The sequence below is a fragment of the Pelecanus crispus genome, chromosome 10, assembly GCF_030463565.1.
Source record: "Pelecanus crispus isolate bPelCri1 chromosome 10, bPelCri1.pri, whole genome shotgun sequence".
In the NCBI taxonomy this organism is placed as follows: Eukaryota; Metazoa; Chordata; class Aves; order Pelecaniformes; family Pelecanidae; genus Pelecanus; species Pelecanus crispus.
Window position 1 is genome coordinate 37595795 of NC_134652.1, and position 17273 is coordinate 37613067.

The following is a 17273-nucleotide window of genomic DNA, read 5'->3' on the forward strand; positions in this document are numbered from 1 at the left end:
CTTATCGCTCTCTACAACTACCTGAAAGGAGGGTGTAGTGAGGTGGGTGTTGGTCTCTTCTCCCAAGCAGTTAGCGATAGGACGAGAGGAAATGGGCTCAAGCTGTGCCAGGGGAGGTTTAGGTTGGAAATTAGGAAAAATTTCTTCACGGAAAGGGTGGTCAAGAATTGGAACAGGCTGCCCAGAGAGGTGGTGGAGTCCCCATCCCTGGAAGTGTTCAAAAAACGGTAGATGTGGCACTTCGGGACATGTCTACCCTTGATTGGCTTAGTGTGGACTTGGTAGTGTAGGTTAATGGTTGGACTGGATGATCTTAAAGGTCTTTTCCAACCTAAACGATTCTATGATTCTATGAATCCCTTCAGACACAGCACTTGGTGGCGACTGTCTGTAAATGCCTCTCCAGCGGTGCAGTCTCGGGAAGAGCGGGCTGGACAGATAACATGTATACTAGAAACTACCCGCTGGAATGATTTAAAATAATGAACTTTTTAAGAAGGGCATACAGCCCTGTGCTCTGTCCCATTAGCGAGACAAGTTTGTTGGGCCTCTCTGTAACATAATTGTTCCCCACAGCAGCCAGGGAGGTGAAGAAGATTATGTGGAGAAGGAAAATATATCTGCTGGTTCCTGTATAGAAACAGGCTTGGGAAAATCGTATCCCTTTCAGTTTGAGCCACAAATCTTTTCTTTGAATTTACTGCTGAAGTCAAGCCTGGCAACACTTTGTAGTTTTGCTTTCACAGAGCAGAGAGGAGTATTTCAAATAACTGGATCTTGGCGACATTGTAGGAGCTTTTTACATGCCAAGGTATGGCTCTGCGATATTATAATATACAAACCCGTGATGAAGGGTGAAGGTGATTGTGAGGTGCTACTTATCACACCGGTATTAAATGCTGTATTACTTTATATATGATGTTTATATTTCAGCTTCTCCTGCTTTGCATGCCTGCACATAATGCCTCAGGCTTTGAAGATGACATATTTCAGCCTTTATTTTCATATCTGAGAGCAACGGTGATTATAAAAATGGGGTAAGTCTGGAAAGGGAAGTTGAAGGGACTATCTGGGAAAAGACAGCAATGGGTCAGACTGCAGTTAGGACTAAGAGGAGGTAAAGGAGGTGAATTCAGATTGGCTCTGTGAGCCCTGACCAAGCCAGTGAGCATCCCACACCTGGCTACTGACTCTTCGGAGAGCCTCGCTCTCCGAATTAGGCACCACAGTTAACTGTGTGAAATTGGAGAGGAATCGCTTGGGCACAGTTTAATAAGAAAATGACATCGTGTTTTGGTACAAGGTTATAGAAATCCGTGCAATGACAACATCTTAAGGAGCTGTTTCTCTCTTTTAACTGATGAGAGATGGTGCTGGTGAAATTGCAGGCATGAAAATCCCAGAGTTCAGAAAATTTTCAGGGCAGGCTTTTCAGTCTGGATGTGTTAGCGTTTGCCTTTGTCGTAAACAAGCTTTGCTCCCCAGTCTTGTCCACCCTGGGGCTGCTGAGCCATGGGACTTAGCTGCCCGCACAGCCCTGAGGGACCATCCAAAATGGGCCAGATGTGCCCCAGCCTTTCTGCTCCATCTCCTCTTTTTCCAGATTTAAGTGTTTTGGTGGAACAGAGAGCAGGAGATTGCTATCTGGAAGAGAACAATTGATATTCTACTGATTGGCGCTGCCTCAGGTCTGCTTCGCTGCTTTTTTGACCTCATGGGCAAAATCTCTCTTCTCTGTATTGCAGTTGTTGGTGTAAGGGGGGGCTGAACTTGCATCCATAGCTGGCTGATATTTGGACCTACAGGGATGCAAGTATTATCAGCAGACTGCTTTCAGTGCCGACGGTGTCTGAAAAAGTCCCATAGGAAACAGTTGCTCCAGAAAAAAAGACCTGCCTCAGGCTTCTACAAATCTGCTGCCTTGCAATGATGTATTAGGATAGAGCCAGAACCGGGAGGAGAAAATCAAAGTGTTAGCTGGGTGAGGGTAAATGATGTCTTCTCATTCAATTGGGTTTCTGTGTTGAAACTTGTTCTTGACTTCCTGTGGGTTGTCTGGTGAAGAGATGGGGACATAAGTTTAAGTTTGTCTTTCTCAGTTGCTTTTATGCACGGACACCACCGGAAGGCTAATTTGAAGCCAGAACGAAACCTGTAAATGTAAGAAAAGAAATTAAATGGTGAAATGATCTTTTTGACTGCACAGAGAAAGAACAAATGCCTGACTTGGTTCTAACTCTGAATGACCATGGAAATAAAAAGTTTCTATTGAAATCAAAGGAGTGAGGTGAAGAGCTAAATGTATAAAACCATGGAGGGAAGAGCAATAGGAGTTGATGGTCAGATTTCCTTATATTTTAAGTAAATATGTAAGATCAGTCAAACGGCAGGATGTTTGATGTGCTCAGTAGATGGTGCTGAGCGTGCTCATGTCAGCAGTTGTGAGAAGCAGAGCATCTGAGGAAAATACATGTGTTTACCCACTGGAAACTTTTAAAAACCGTGAATAATTAAATGAGGAAGCTGTCTGCTTTCTGAGAGGGCTGGAGGATGCGTTTGGGTGTTTTATGTTAAATGCAGATCGGCTGAATGGGCTGCAAAACTGCTTTCTTTTGCGAGCTTACGGGCAGGATGCTGTTGGAAACACTCTGAGGGGGTGAGCCTCCTAGCATCACTCTGGAGTTAGGCATTTTGCTGGCGGAGTCCCAGTGAAACTGCACTGCAGGTGGTGTGCCGATGACTATTTCTTACCCTTAAAGCTCACTGCGCATGCAGCCGGGGTGCCGAGGGATGCGGGTTAGGGAGAGTTCTGGCGGTGGGAATTGGCACGGAGACCCGCATGGCAGCCTGAGCAGCTCCCCAAGGCCGGCGTCCTGCCACACCAGCGTCCCGAGAGCAGCCCATTCTCAGCGCGGAGCAAGAGGGACATCTCTTGGCACGATGGGGTTGTGCTCTCCCAGCCACTCGCTCGTGGCGGTGTGCCCGGGCGGGAGTCTCGGCACGTCGCCCGTGGGCTGCTCCGACTCCCCACGGGGATGAGCTCTGTGCCTGCGTGGCACAGTGGTGGCACAAGAGGAGTGGGGTGGTTAAGCCAGCTCGGCATTAGGTCGGCAGATGCATTGCAGGGATTACACAGTCCTTCCTCCTTCCTTGGAAAGAAGGTAGTCCGTGCAGGGAAACCGGCGCAGATGTGGCTGCACTGACCGTACGCCAGCTGCCTGCGCTTTATTTGGAGGCAGAAAATCTTAAGGGTTGAGTTAAAAACTCACTCGCACAGTTGTGGCTAATCTCACATTATTAGCAGAGTATAAATTAACTTGTCTACACGGCCTATGGACTGCAGCTGATAATCACAGTTGTTGAAGGCTGGGCCTTCTTCAAGAAGGAAGTCTTAAGGGCGCAGGAGCGGGCTGTCCCCGTGTGCCGTAAGACCAACCGGCAGGGAAAACGACCGGCCTGGCTAAATAGGGAGCTTTTGCGGGGACTCAGGGAAAAAAGGAGAGTCTACCGCCTTTGGAAGAAGGGGCGGGCAGCTCAGGAGGAGTACAGGGATCTTGTTAGGTCCTGCAGGGAGAAAATTAGAAAGGCAAAAGCCCAGCTAGAACTCAATCTGGCCAATGCTGTAAAAGATAATAAAAAATGCTTTTACAAGTACATTAGCAATAAAAGGAGAGCCAAGGAGAATCTCCATCCTTTGCTGGATGCGGGGGGAACATTGTCACCGAGGACAAGGAAAAGGCTGAGGTACTTAACGCCTTCTTTGCCTCTGTGTTTAACAGCCAGACAGGTCATCCCCAGGGTACTCAGGCCCCTGAGCTAGAGGATAGGGATGGGGAGCAGAATGGAGCCCTCACAGTCCAGGAGGAAGCAGTTAATGACCTGCTATGCCACCTGGACGCTCACAAGTCTATGGGGCCGGATGGGATCCACCCGAGGGTACTGAGGGAGCTGGCAGAGGAGCTTGCCAAGCCACTTTCCATCATCTATCAGTAGTCCTGGTTAACAGGGGAGGTCCCTGATGACTGGAGGCTTGCCAACGTGACGCCCATCTACAAGAAGGGCCGGAAGGAGGACCCGGGGAACTACAGACCTGTCAGCCTGACCTCAGTGCCGGGGAAGATTATGGAGAGGTTCATCTTGAGTGAACTCAACAGGCAAGTACAGGTTAACCAGGGGATCAGGCCCAGCCAGCATGGGTTCATGAAAGGCAGGTCCTGCTTGACCAACCTGATCTCCTTTTATGACCTGGTGACCCGCCTGGTAGATGATGGAAAGGCTGTGGATGTCATTTACCTGGACTTTAGCAAAGCTTTTGACACCGTCTCCCACAATATTCTCCTTGGGAAGCTGGCAGCTCATGGCTTGGATAGGCGTACTCTTTGCTGGGTAAAAAACTGGCTGGGTGGCTGAGCCCAGAGAGTGGTGGTAAATGGAGTTAAGTCCAATTGGCAGCCGGTCACGAGCGGTGTTCCCCAGGGCTCTGTTTTGGGGCCAGCCTTGTTTAATATCTTTATCGATGATCTGGACGAGGGGATTGAGTGCACCCTCAGTAAGTTTGCAGGTGACACCAAATTGGGTGGGAGTGTCGATCTGCTGGAGGGTAGGATGGCCCTGCAGAGGGACCTGGACAGGCTGGACCGATGGGCCGAGGCCAACTGTATGAGGTTTAACAAGGCCAAGTGCTGGGTCCTGCACTTGGGTCACAACAACCCTATGCAGCGCTACAGGCCTGGGGAAGAGTGGCTGGAAAGCTGCCTGGCCGAAAAGGACCTGGGGGTGTTGGTAGACAGCCGGCTGAACATGAGCCAGCAGTGTGCCCAGGTGGCCAAGAAGGCCAGCAGCATCCTGGCTTGTATCAGGAATAGCATGGCCAGCAGGAGCAGGGAGGTGATTGTCCCCCTGTACTCGGCGCTGGTGAGGCCGCACCTGGAATACTGTGTCCAGTTTTGGGCCCCTCACTACAAGAAAGACAGTGAGGTGCTGGAGCGTGTCCAGAGAAGGGCAACGAAGCTGGTGAAGGGTCTGGAGCACAGGCCTTATGAGGAGGGGCTGAGGGAACTGGGGTTGTTTAGCCTGGAGAAGAGGAGGCTGAGGGGAGACCTGATCGCTCTCTACAACTCCCTGAAAGGAGGGTGTAGTGAGGTGGGTGTTGGTCTCTTCTCCCAAGCAGTTAGCGATAGGACGAGAGGAAATGGGCTTAAGCTGCGCCAGGGGAGGTTTAGGTTGGAAATTAGGAAAAATTTCTTCATGGAAAGGGCAGTCAGGCATTGGAACAGGCTGCCCAGAGAGGTGGTGGAGTCCCCATCCCTGGAGGGGTTCAAAAAATGGGTAGATGTGGCACTTCGGGACATGGTTTAGTCTAGTCTACCCTTGATTGGTTTAGTGTGGGCTTGGTAGTGTAGGTTAATGGTTGGACTGGATGATCTTAAAGGTCTTTTCCAACCTAAACGATTCTATGATTCTATGATTCTGTGATTGTTCTCACCTCCAGAGATACATGCTTTTTCAGACTGAGATTTTAATTTTCTCTGCGCACATATGTGCCCGCTACTCACCTTTGGTTAAGCCAGCAGTATATGATGGGGTTGTACATCGTCGAACTCATGGCACACGTGCCCGCTACTCACCTTTGGTTAAGACAGCAGGATATGGTGGGGTTGTACATCATCGAACTCATGGCACACGTGCCCCCTACTCACCTTTGGTTAAGACAGCAGTATATGATGGGGTTGTACATCGTCGAACTCATGGCAAGGAGAAAGATTGCGAGGTAAACCTGCTGAATGTACTTCTGCTGGTAGATGTCTTCCTTGAAGCTCCCCAGGATGAAGTATATGTGATAGGGCAGCCAACAGACAGCAAAAATGATCACAACTACCACCATGGTCTTCACGAACTGGAAAAACAAAACCAGTGTGTTATTCCTGGGCTTGGTTTATCCTGTGACGTGCAGATTCACCGGACACTGGGCTTCACTTTCTAAGGACTGCTGGGAACTGGCCCCCTGCCTACCGACGTGAGCCTTTCTTCCCTTGGAGCCTGGCTGGTGCATGTGGATCACCATTTTTTTCATACTTGCTGGGTGATGCCCTTTAACCCCGGCCCAAAAATATTTTGTCAACCTTTCATGCCCAATCCCACAAGATTTGGTATCAAATGCAAGCTCCATTTTGGAATTGGAGCCAGCAGGGCTGGTGCGCTGAGGGTAATTATTTTTAAGTTTCACTTCTGACCTTTTTTTTGGCATTAACTTGCTGTTTGTAGCGGACTCTGTTAAGGTGGTTGCCTGGAACCGCACTGCTCCACAGAGTAATTCCTATAATGCTGTATGCAACAAACATCACCATTAAAGGCAGTAAATAAATCAACACGATCACTGCAATGTGATACCTGAAAAAGAAGAACAGGCACGTTTTCATAGTCAGTATGTCTCTTGAAGGGCTCTTTCAGAAATTGTCTTTTGGACACGTACGTCTGGCTCCCATTAACTTCAACCCCAAAGCATAAAGAAGCAGACATTTTGCCTACAAACACCATTACAGGGATGTAAATGTTCTGTAAACAGTAAAACATCGTCTCTCTTATGTTGCGATGATTAGTCCTCAGACTGGATTCACTGCTCTTTCAAGACGGAGTAATATAATTTATCTTTTATCAGAGGGTTACAGTCCATGGCCACCTGCCCTGAACTTTGCTATCCCACTGCAGTCAGGAAAGGGAGACGTCTAAGACTCGTGGCTGTAAAAATATGAGCCTTTAAACCACAGATATGGAAAAGGACTATTCCAAAAACTGCAGAGTAACTTGATGAATGCAATAGTGGCAACAGCTTAATTCAGCAGCAACGAGAAAACCTGGGTCGGGGACTTCAGAATGTAGCTGGCTGCTAACAGGGTGCACAAACTTGGCAGATCTGCTGCCGCAGGGAGCACGGAAGGAATATTGCCGGCTTACAGCGTGCAGAAAGTGAGTGGCAGCATTGCTGTATTTGCGTCGCTGGCTGTTTTTATTTGTGAGTGCATGCACAATTACGTATCCCCAGCGGGCTACTCGGTTACTGCTCTAGCTGAAAGCGCTGGCATCTCCTTCGGCTGCATTTTAGCTCAGCCCTTCCTAGCTTTCCGTGTTACCCCACAAGCTTCTGCCGGTTCCCTCATGCTGGGGTTTGATTATTTTAAGCCACCACCATTTATGGGGAGGGAGCAACCCGCTCACTCTGTTAGAGCAGCTGTCAAATGAACATAAACAGTGTAAAAACTCGGATTAGGCAGGAGGGCTCTGGCACACGCTGCTGGCAATGACCACAAAAGGCTGGGCGCAAAAGTTTTTTCTCGGTATGACAGTGCTCTGGAGTTACTTGCTGCATCAGCTCCTTTGCCAGGCGCTGCTGAAAACGGTGTTGGGGCGCTCGGTGGTGTTTGCTCCTCGCGGTGGTTGCAGATACCAGAATGGTGGCTGTGTATAGAAAAATACTGTATTTGCGAAACGTGGCAAGTTTATCGCTGCCCGTTTTCCACCCTTCCCAAGCCTCCTCAGAGCGGTACCTCGTTTGAAGGACTAATACCGTGTGTGGAGCGCAGCGGAAATGCAAAGCCCTTTTAGAGTTCCCATCCTGGGAGGAGGAGGAGAGGGTGGGAGCCTAAGGTGGAGCACGTGGCAAAAAGAAACTTCTAGTCTGTAGTTTTGCTACTTTGCTGCCAAGTTAACCTGTCACCAGAAAAGTTGAACTTTTACAAATTTAGTCCCTTCATATCCAGGATTTCTTAGGCACTGGCAGTCACAGTAGTGCATTGTTTGGGTTTTGGGTGGGTTTTTTTGACTTGTTTCTATCATAATTATAAACATTTTTCCTGCAGAAAAGGATTTTCCTTAGTTCTGAAGTCTAGAAATCTCAAAAACCGGTTTTAATCGACTAAGAAGGATTTGGGGGGCCCACAGTCAACAGAGGAACCCAGTTTTCCATTTTGTTTTTTCTTTGGGTTTCCTAGTCTTTCTTTTCCCCGGTGTTCAGACTAGCACATGAATGGCTGCACGTGGCTTTTTCTCCCTGCTCTGTATTGCAGGCGTTTGTCCTGACAGATCCACCGCTCAAGATGACTTCTGGGGAGCGCTGCTTCCAGCTTCCTTGCTAGGAGAGCTACTGAAACCTGCAAATCCGAGGCTGTTTCAGGGAGAGCGAGCCGGTGAACGAAGCGGTTCATTGTGTGCGGGAGCTGCTGCTCTTGGATTATTTGCTGCATCCAGGACCAACCTTTCCAGCCCGCAGAGATTTCGCTGGGCGTGCTGGGAAACTCTTGTTTCAATCCTTCCCAAACAGCTGATGCGGGAGAAATAAACCTCATGCTTTTCAGCTGAATGGAATAGTCATCGGTGACTTACATACAAATGATTATCCGCTATCCCTCCCTCTCAATAGCAGCCACAGGGCCCCAGGAGGAACATCCCCCGACGTGATGTGAGCCTGATTTTACTCTTGCTCTTCTGTGACTCTGGAGCCTGGGGACAACTGACCCCCAATGGCGGAATACGCTGCAGCTCAGCCAAACTTATGTGAAGCTCCTGGATCTTGGCACATCTTAGCGTGAAAACCGGTTAGTTTGGTAATATCTAACTGCAGGAGGCATCCAGCTGTCCGCCGGAGATGAAGACTGAGAAGGGAAAAATGTCCCGGGGTGCACGTAGCTGGGCAAAAGCGTTCACAGTGAAGAATGGGCACGGGGAGTTCAGCGCTTGCTTTTGGTTTGAAAAATTGTTTCCATTTTGTTAATCAATTTGTTCCTTTTCTGCAGTTCTTCCATTACTACTTTGTATAAATATGTTGTGCTTGATAAATTGCTCAAACTGCTCTGTGTATCATCTGCTTTGAATAATGATTAATCACAGCAGATCCCCTAAATGCGGGGTATGGCTTGTTTCATCTGTCTGCACAATCTTGTTTTAAAGCAGGAAGAAGTGCTGTGAGGGTTAGGAGCTTTTGGCAGCGCAGATGTGTGCCCAGATAAGTCAATTTATAAAACCTTAGGATGTTTGAAACATGCTCCTTTTTTTTTTTTTTTTCCCCCTCCCACAGGGAGCAGCATAATTTTTAGCTAATTAGTGGCTTCTCGGCATTAAAGATATGTGGTTTCTTCCTGCCTGATGGAGGGAGAAAATCCAAAATCTTTGGAATCGGGATTTATTGCTTGTTTAGAGACTTTTCGCACTGGTTCCTCTTAAGTCCACGGAGCCCCGTGTCTAGGGTTTCTAGATCTTATGACCACTTTTCAGAGCACTTTTCACCCTTCTTTACCCTGAGCCATGATCACCTGGGAGCTTTTTCCACAGCTGGCTTAAACTGAGCTTAGATGGGCTGCCCCAGACCTGTATTCCCCTGCCGCGTGGTTCCCCCCACCCTCTCTCCCAGTACTGCCTGTAGCCAACAGTTTGGAGATGCGATGGATTTCCTAGCCAACTTTTGCACGAATTGGGAGTTTTCTCATTTTGCTTACGTGAGCTGGTGCTTGGATCCGACGTCATCGGGCCAGACGACGATGCATTTCGTCGTTCCGTTGTCCGTCATTATCTCGGCGTAGAAGCACTGCGGGAAGGCGAGCCCAAATGCCACCAGCCAGATTATCCCTATGATGACCCTGGTGCTTCCAGCAGAGAGCCTGGGCTTGAAGGGATGAATTATTGCTACGTACCTGCAAGGAAAACACGTAATGCTTTTACAGTTGCATTGGTAAACTGTACAACAAATAGAGCAAGCGTAAAAACTCATTAGGACGGTATAGTGGGCTTTATTTATAGACATTTTGATAGGTTCCAGGCTATAAATAATTAGAAGGAGCTAAACCCTTTCTGAAGAGAATGACTGCAAGTCTCAGGGCAGAATACATTAAACCCATGTGGATGGATGCTTCTGGTGTGAGGAGGAAGCAGTCATCTCTGCCTTCTGCATATGGTCTTTGCAAATATTCCCCTTACTTTGAATTTTGCTTTTTTTCCTCTTTTTTTAATTAATTTTTCACATGCTTTATGTCTTTGGTCTGAAATTTCATGCTGTGACATGTTAGTTTGGAGTTACGCACTGTTTAATACCGTGCCCTTTTCTCCTTCCTCTACCAAAAAAAAAACCCCACACGCTCCGTTTCCCCCTGATTATGTCAATCTCCTCTGACGCCCTGTATCATTGCAACAGCAGACTGGGGTCTTGAGTATCCTTTACCCGGAATTTTTTCTCCACTGATTTTTAGCCGTGGAAAACTCCTGTGCCATCCACCCCTGCCTGTAAATGCTCGAGCACTTGCTTGCAGCGGAAGGGGAAGGCTGACCCTTTCGTCCCACACCTGCTCGGAGCCCTCACGGCACATCTGACTATTAGATTACTTGCAAGCCCGGGGCGCTCTCTGGTTTTAAGTTCCCCGTGTAGAAATGCATGGTATCGTAATGAGTACATAATCAATTATGCATTTCTTGTCATGCTTTCTGTACTCTTCGTCATGGTTGTTACAAAGGCAAAATAGAGTGGAACATGCCAATTGCCTCCTGGTTTTCATAGCGAAAATCTGACAAAACTCTGGGCTGTCTCTTGGGCAGGCTGTTGGGAGGGAGCTCTGCCCGGCTGCCGCTGCAGGACAGAGGGCAGCTGCACGGACAGACAGCACAGTAATTAAGCCAGAGCTGCGCAGCACCAGAGCCTTATTTAGCTATAAAATTTTCACGTCACCTTGCTTTTCTATAGCTCGCTGTAGGCAGTATTATACCATGCTCGAATCTGGTCAGGGAGGAATCAAGTGGCAAATATTCTCCGGGATATTTGCCCGCAGAAGTGCCCAAATCCACAGTCTGTGGCTCTCGGTGAGCGGCGAGTCCTGGGTGTAAATGATGCCGCAGAAGCCCGTGTTGCAGACACTGAAGGTATTACAGGGCTGCTGGGTGGAGGCTTTCACACTCGGCCAGGGGTGCACCCCCGAGGCGAGCCGCGCTTTTAGGCAAGCTCCTGCAAGTTGGGAGATTTACCGGATCTGCTGAGATCTCCTGGCCTCTCTTGCTGCGTGGCAGGGCTGCCTTTGCCCCGCTGCTGCTCGTGCTCCCTGTGCCCCCTCTCCGTGCCCCGCTCCCTGTGACATCCCAGGACGCTGGGACCACATTCCCGGCACCCTTCCTCCGGTCCTCGTCCCGCGCAGACAAAACGAGCTGAATTTCGGACACTCTTGCACGCTTTTTGAAGAGGGCCCAGGAGGCTTTGCTAACTGGAGTGTGAAACTTAATCTGATATACTACATTTCTGCCCGGAGCGCTGCGGAAAGCGTGCAGTGGAAACAGCTGCTCCGGTACACGGAGCAGCTTGAAACGGGGAAACAGAGTGGTCCTAAACCCCACGGTGAGCAATACAGCCCGGGCCTTTTCCACAGCGGACAAACATGACTTATAGAGCTGTCACTTCTTAGCCTCCTTCCTTACAATAAACTTCCAAAGACATTGTTTTATCCAAGTTAAACAGCGGAACCCGAGTGGACGCAAGTTCTCATAACAATAAATGGAAGCCGTGAGTTTCCAGGAGACAGTGTCAGGATCTATTTTAAGGCTAAGCAAAGAATAGCTAAATATGGTTTGCAGCGAGATGCCAAGTTTTCTTTCTGAGCCGTGCCACGTGATTAAAGAGATTTTGGCTGTATAGGTACTTTCACCAAAAGTCCCCAAGGAATGAGAGTAGGGAGACATGAGGACAGGCTGAAATGGAGATTTTTATTTTTTAATTTTTTTTTTTTTTTTTAAATAATATTCTTTGGCAGACCACATGTATAAAAGAGCAGTTACCAACGACCCTTGATTTAAAGCCAGGAACAGCAAAAGAGCGCTCGAGTCTAAAACTGAGCTGCCGTTCCTTCTAAATAGGGATTTGCTTTCCTCTGGACAACTGCGGGCTGATGAACGCATCGCTCATCCCTGTGCCGATTAGCGATCCTTCCGGCGGCCCCGGGGGCTGCTGCCCCGTCCCACGGCAGCTGCCCGTCAATCCGGGCCATATCTCCGGCTCCGGCGTGGGCTTCAGCGGGCGCTACACGCACCCCGGGGCAAAGCCTTCCTTCTCCCGCTAGTTTGTTTGCCTGGTTTGGTTTGGTGGCTACCTCGATTGCTTCCGGAAGGTGGGTGCGCCGGGGTGAGCCGCGCCGCGAGCAGGGGCGGGAGTTACGAAAGCCACCCCGATGACTCACGGATGGCTCCCGAGGGACGCTGGCTCCGCTCCCGAGGGAGCTGGAAGGGCCCTTGGTGGATACCTGTGCTTGATAAGGAGCCGAGGAAACCTGAAGCAAACCGCAAAGTCAACAGGAGGGCTTGATAAAGGACCGCCAGGTATTTCTGGGCGCCGGGTCCAGCTGCCCGGGGGAAGACCTTCGCCGTGGGGTTGCGGCAGGGACATAGGATGCAAAAGATCCAGATGTTCCCGGCGCCAGGCAGGGAGTGGAAGAAAGAGAGGGAAGACGGGAAGCATGGAGGGAAGGACGGCAGAGAGCCTGGAAGGGAGCTGAACCTCCTCTACTTCTTTTACATGCCATTGCCCTTAAGAGAGGAAATTCCCATGGACTTTTGGCCACTTTCTAGCAAAAAGAAGAACAGCGTCACGCTACTTAACAATGAGCTGTAAACACATTCATACTCCACAAATTTAAGCTCGAGTAAAAGAGACTTGGCAGCTCTTGTAAGCTCTTGTAAGAGAGTATTATGAAAATACCGAATTACCTCACAAGTCAAACAAAATCACTGTAATTACTTTCCTCCTACTTTCCTCCCTCTTGGAAGAAGTCGTTCTTGTGAACTATTGGAGCAGACTCTGCCATTTCTGATCCAATTCCCATTATTTCTGGTGGTTTTCTGGACTCACAAGCGGGATTGCGGATGCTGATACTTTCAGCATCCTGCAGCATATTTGTATCGCTCCAGCTCTGTCCAGATGAGAGGTCTTTCTGGTGGTTTTAAAGAAATGAGTTTGCAGGATGACCGGGAAATAATTATGATTGGTAACACGGGAACAAGAAAATACCAGCCACTTCCACTCATTACACATTTGGGTGTAATCCAGTCTGGGGATAAGGCTGAAGAGCCTTCCTTTCGTGGCATAACTAGCATCTAACCCCGAGGTCTATTTGCCTGGCACTCCTCCCACTTTGCTGATAAGGCACCTGACACGGTAGGCGGGGGCCAATCGCCCAAAATATTGCAATAATTTTTTATAACTTACAGTGAAATTTTTCAGACCTTGTCTTCTCCATTCGCCTCTTACCTCTCTGCAGCCACGGCTGTCATGGAGTAAATGCTCACAAACATTGCGGTGATGGGGAACCAGTTCTGAAACCTGCAGAATTCCTCGCCGAAATACCAGACGTTGTGACTGGCATAAATAAAATTGAAGATGGTATTGAAAGCGGACATCAGCAAATCCGAAAGAGCCAAATTAACGATAAAGTAATTGGTAGCAGTCCTCATTCTCCTGTGCGCAAGAATAATCCAGATGATGGTAATGTTGCCAACGATGGATGTGATAACGATGAAGGAATAGGTGATAGCCCACAAAGCAATTTGCCATCCCGGCTGGGTAAACTGGGTTACCGCCGTCCAATTGCCGCTGTCCTGAAGGGCGTCAGCCCGCGAAATGTTGCTAGCGTTTAATACGGAAAATGTGCTCATGGTTTTTTCTTCGGCTAAGTGTAAAATAAAGTCTTCTGGCATCTGCTCATTTTCTTGCAGTAGATGCTGGTGTTATGAATCCCCATGCGTATGACTAAGTGCTGTTAAAAAGACATCGGGATGAGATGTCTCATGTCCTCTCATCCTGTTTTCCAAGTGATGCAATGCAGTTCCAGGAGGAGACGAGCGATACCGAGGGCCTCCTCCTTGCCTGGCATTTTAACCTGTGTTTGAAGAGCAAAAACTTAAAGAACAACTCTCCCCCTTGAGTCTCTTTTTCCTCTAAAAAAGAAAGAAAAAAGGAAAAAAAAAAGGGGGGGGGTGTTTTCCAGTTCAGCGACAGGCAATGTCTTCCTTTAGATTAGTTTTAGGGCCAAGAAAATATAAATGGAAGTATCAAGCCAGAAAACACTTCAATCCAAGAGGAAATCATTCTTTTTCAGGACAGCGGTTTTCCAAAGCACCAGGTATCTGAATCCTCTGCAGCGGGACTGAGGACATTTGGTTTCCTTTGCCTGTGTAACTGTTAAGTGTGAGGCAGGAGCCGTACTGGGATAAATTCTCTACAGGGTTTAAGGGGACTTTGAAGGGAGGTGGAGTCTTTTGCAGGCAAAAACTAAACAATCAATTTGACATCAAATGAAACGTGGCAAAGTGCTACTTGAAACTTTCCCCCCTCCTTCTCCGTTTCTTTTGAAATAATCTCCGAAACGGACATGCTGCTATACCAGGGTTTATGGGCTTAAATGCAAGGGTAGCTACTTTGCCGGGCTTACCAGTCCTGCGATCCTTGCGTTTCCAGGACCCTCCCTGGCTTCAGGCGATCTCTCATAGCAAAAAAGAAACAAAATACATTCAACACAATTTTAGCAAGGTGGTCTTACTCTCCGCAACTATTTGGAGGCTTATCTGCATTTTTAATACGTTTTACTTAATAGTGACTGCCCTATATAATATGACTCGATCAGCCATATTTAGTAGATTTGGTATGATTTAATTTAAATTACAGCAGCGTGTCCTGTTGGTGCTTGAAGGGTCGCCGGCGAATAATGCCAGGAGAGAGGCATTTGCAAAGGCCAGACCTGAACTGGGATTTCTAATCAGGGTTCAGCGGGAAGCTGGCACCCCGGGTCTCATCCAGAGCTCCAGAAATCCTTCTCCGGCTGCTCTCTAGCATAGAAACACCCAGAGGAGCTTCAGTTCCCAGCCTCCACGCTCTGTGATGCCGAGGGGCCGAACGAGGGGTGTTCCCCCTCTGGACCGCTGCATCCCCTTTCCCAGCATGTGCTGCAGAAAATTACCGGCCTCCCGCATGCCGGGAGTATCTGGTCCTCGTAGGAAAGGGGAACCCCTGACTCCTGTCTCTGCTCGGAGCACAGCGCTCTTGCTCGCACTCGGCTTTGGGGTAAGTGACATAAACATAAGCAACACGGTGAGGCTGAGATTTCAGAGTAGCGGGCACCGGCTCGTGCCTGCTCTGCTGGAAGCTAAAAGCGTTTCAGGTATTGAATCCTGTTTTCAGATATTAAAGCCTATTTTCAGATATTAAACCCTGTTTTCAGGATTCAGAAAGCTCCTGACAAGTAACATAAAGGAAAAACTCCCCCTGTGCGCGCGGCACTGGGATGGCAGTGGTTTTCCAGCTCCCGGAGCTGCTGGAGCTGCAGCTGTGCCAGGCCCCCCTGTAACAGGGCAGTATTTATCGGCGCAGGATCCTTTCCACCAGCTCAGCCTGGACTCTTTCCTTGCCTCACTAATTTCTGGAGGCAGCCTTCAGTTAACCCATCACCTAGCCACCGCAACTCTTTAAAGCAGGTCTTCTCTGAGGCGGTATTACCCAAGTATTGTTTTTTAGAAATGAATACTTGTACTCCTACATGTAATTATCTCCTCCTCCTCCTCATGATGGACTTACCCTGCAGGTAATCCCGCTCACTGCCTTACCCAGAAACTGCAAAAATACACTTGTACGTTATCTTCTCATGTGCATTGCAAAGCTGTTCCCGGCTCTTCTTGAAAGTCTTCCACTGACACCTCATTAAACAGCTTATGAACCTTCCACTTTCTGTATGCCGTCCAGGAGGGCTTTTCATGATTTGCAGTACAAATTCAACAGCTAATAGTGTTCTTCAGATTTTTTTGTTTCCTTGGGCTTGCTCAAATCTCTTCAAATTCCAAGGAGAATATGAGCAAAAGCCTCTATATGTTCAGCTGAGAGCGGAGCTAAAGTGCTTTATTAGTCTTTGTTACAGAAAGCAGAACATAAGCAAACGCTTAGAAAAAGGACTGTACTTTTTGATGTTTCAATGGCGAACCCAAAAACCTCCTTTGGCTGACTTTGACTTTGAAGATGGTCAGGGCGCCCACATTTCCTAGGAAGCACCACTGCCATCTTCTGAACCATCTGCCCCGGTCCCTGATCTGTTACTCGGGTGATAATCAGAGAGCAGCCACCCTTTGGCCAACATTTCCTCATACAAGTCAGCAGGGACTTGCCTTTGCTTATACACACCCACACCTTTTATTCCTTCGCTGGTTGTGCATTGACAAGGTTATTGCCCTGGAGCCTGGCCAGTGACGTAGCGTGTGCTATCGGCCTTTTGACTTCCCAACTGGAGCGGTTTTTTTTTACAAAGGCAGGCTCCAAATTCCTCGGGAAAGTCGCGCTTGCCTGGGACCACAGGCGAAACCCACCTCTCCAACAATTTTGGCGTTATACCAGGGAGAGGGACTGTCTGAGAGCCGGGTTTTGGGGTTTGGCTGGTTTCACTGTTGTCTTTATTACGGGCGGGATTGTTCAAGGCCAAATATTGCCGTGCTGAGTCACTGATCCCAGGCCTGAGCAAAGGCTGAGAGATGTAAACAAAAGATGTGGATCTGGAAGGGTGAATAAGGTGCATTTCATCTTTTGGAAAACCAATATAAGGTAATATGGGCAGTAGAGGCTTTCATCGTATTGCATGTTGGACTCAGCTCTGGGGAGAAGGACCTTTGACCTCTGAGAGCAGGACGTGAGGACCATGAGCATCCACCTTTGGTGGGGAAACATGCAGCCAGACTGCAGCTTTATCAGCCGGGCTTGGGCTGGAAGAAAGCAGCAGAAATGCTGCTGGCAGCTCTGAAAAGCTGAGGGTCTTTCCGACACTCCCCGGTGCAGGGCTAGCTGAGGGTTCGCTTCCTTTTTCTGCAGATCTCCTAAAGCCCTGGGTCAAATGCTCTGCAGATCTTTTGAAGACCGTTCACGGGATCTACCATGCCCTGTACACACCTGCAACAACCCCGGTAGCCCTGAAGGTGAGGGAGGAAATGTGGAAGTCACTGATCCTTAACGTGAGCAAAAGCACCACTGGTTGAGCCATCGGATGGCCTCGAGAGCAGGTGCTGTGATGCACGATGCGCCTCGATGCTGGCAGAGATGCCAAGCTCTGGAGTGGAAAACTGCAGCTCTGTGCTGCATTGGCCTCAGGTAGAGAGAGCGCAACCCAGAAGGACCCCCAGCACCGCAGGGCCATTCGTAAGCTCTTACTTGAAACCACCATTTGCTGCTGAACTGTACAAATTTGGTCCAGACATCTTGCCGTTTCATTGTCTAGACAAAGCCT

At 48.7% G+C, this 17273-nt stretch overlaps 1 protein-coding gene across 1 annotated transcript; it reads right to left on the minus strand.

Annotated features, from left to right (window-relative positions):
• Positions 1–1965: 1965 nt before the first annotated feature.
• TACR2 (tachykinin receptor 2) lies at positions 1966–13791 on the minus strand. Its single transcript, XM_075717701.1, has 5 exons — positions 13268–13791; positions 9489–9683; positions 6234–6390; positions 5700–5896; positions 1966–2152 (listed from the first exon to the last, which is right to left on the minus strand). Exons 1-5 carry the CDS (start codon positions 13711–13713, stop codon positions 1966–1968), a joined length of 1182 nt encoding a protein of 393 aa, XP_075573816.1. The 5' UTR covers positions 13714–13791.
• Positions 13792–17273: the final 3482 nt, after the last annotated feature.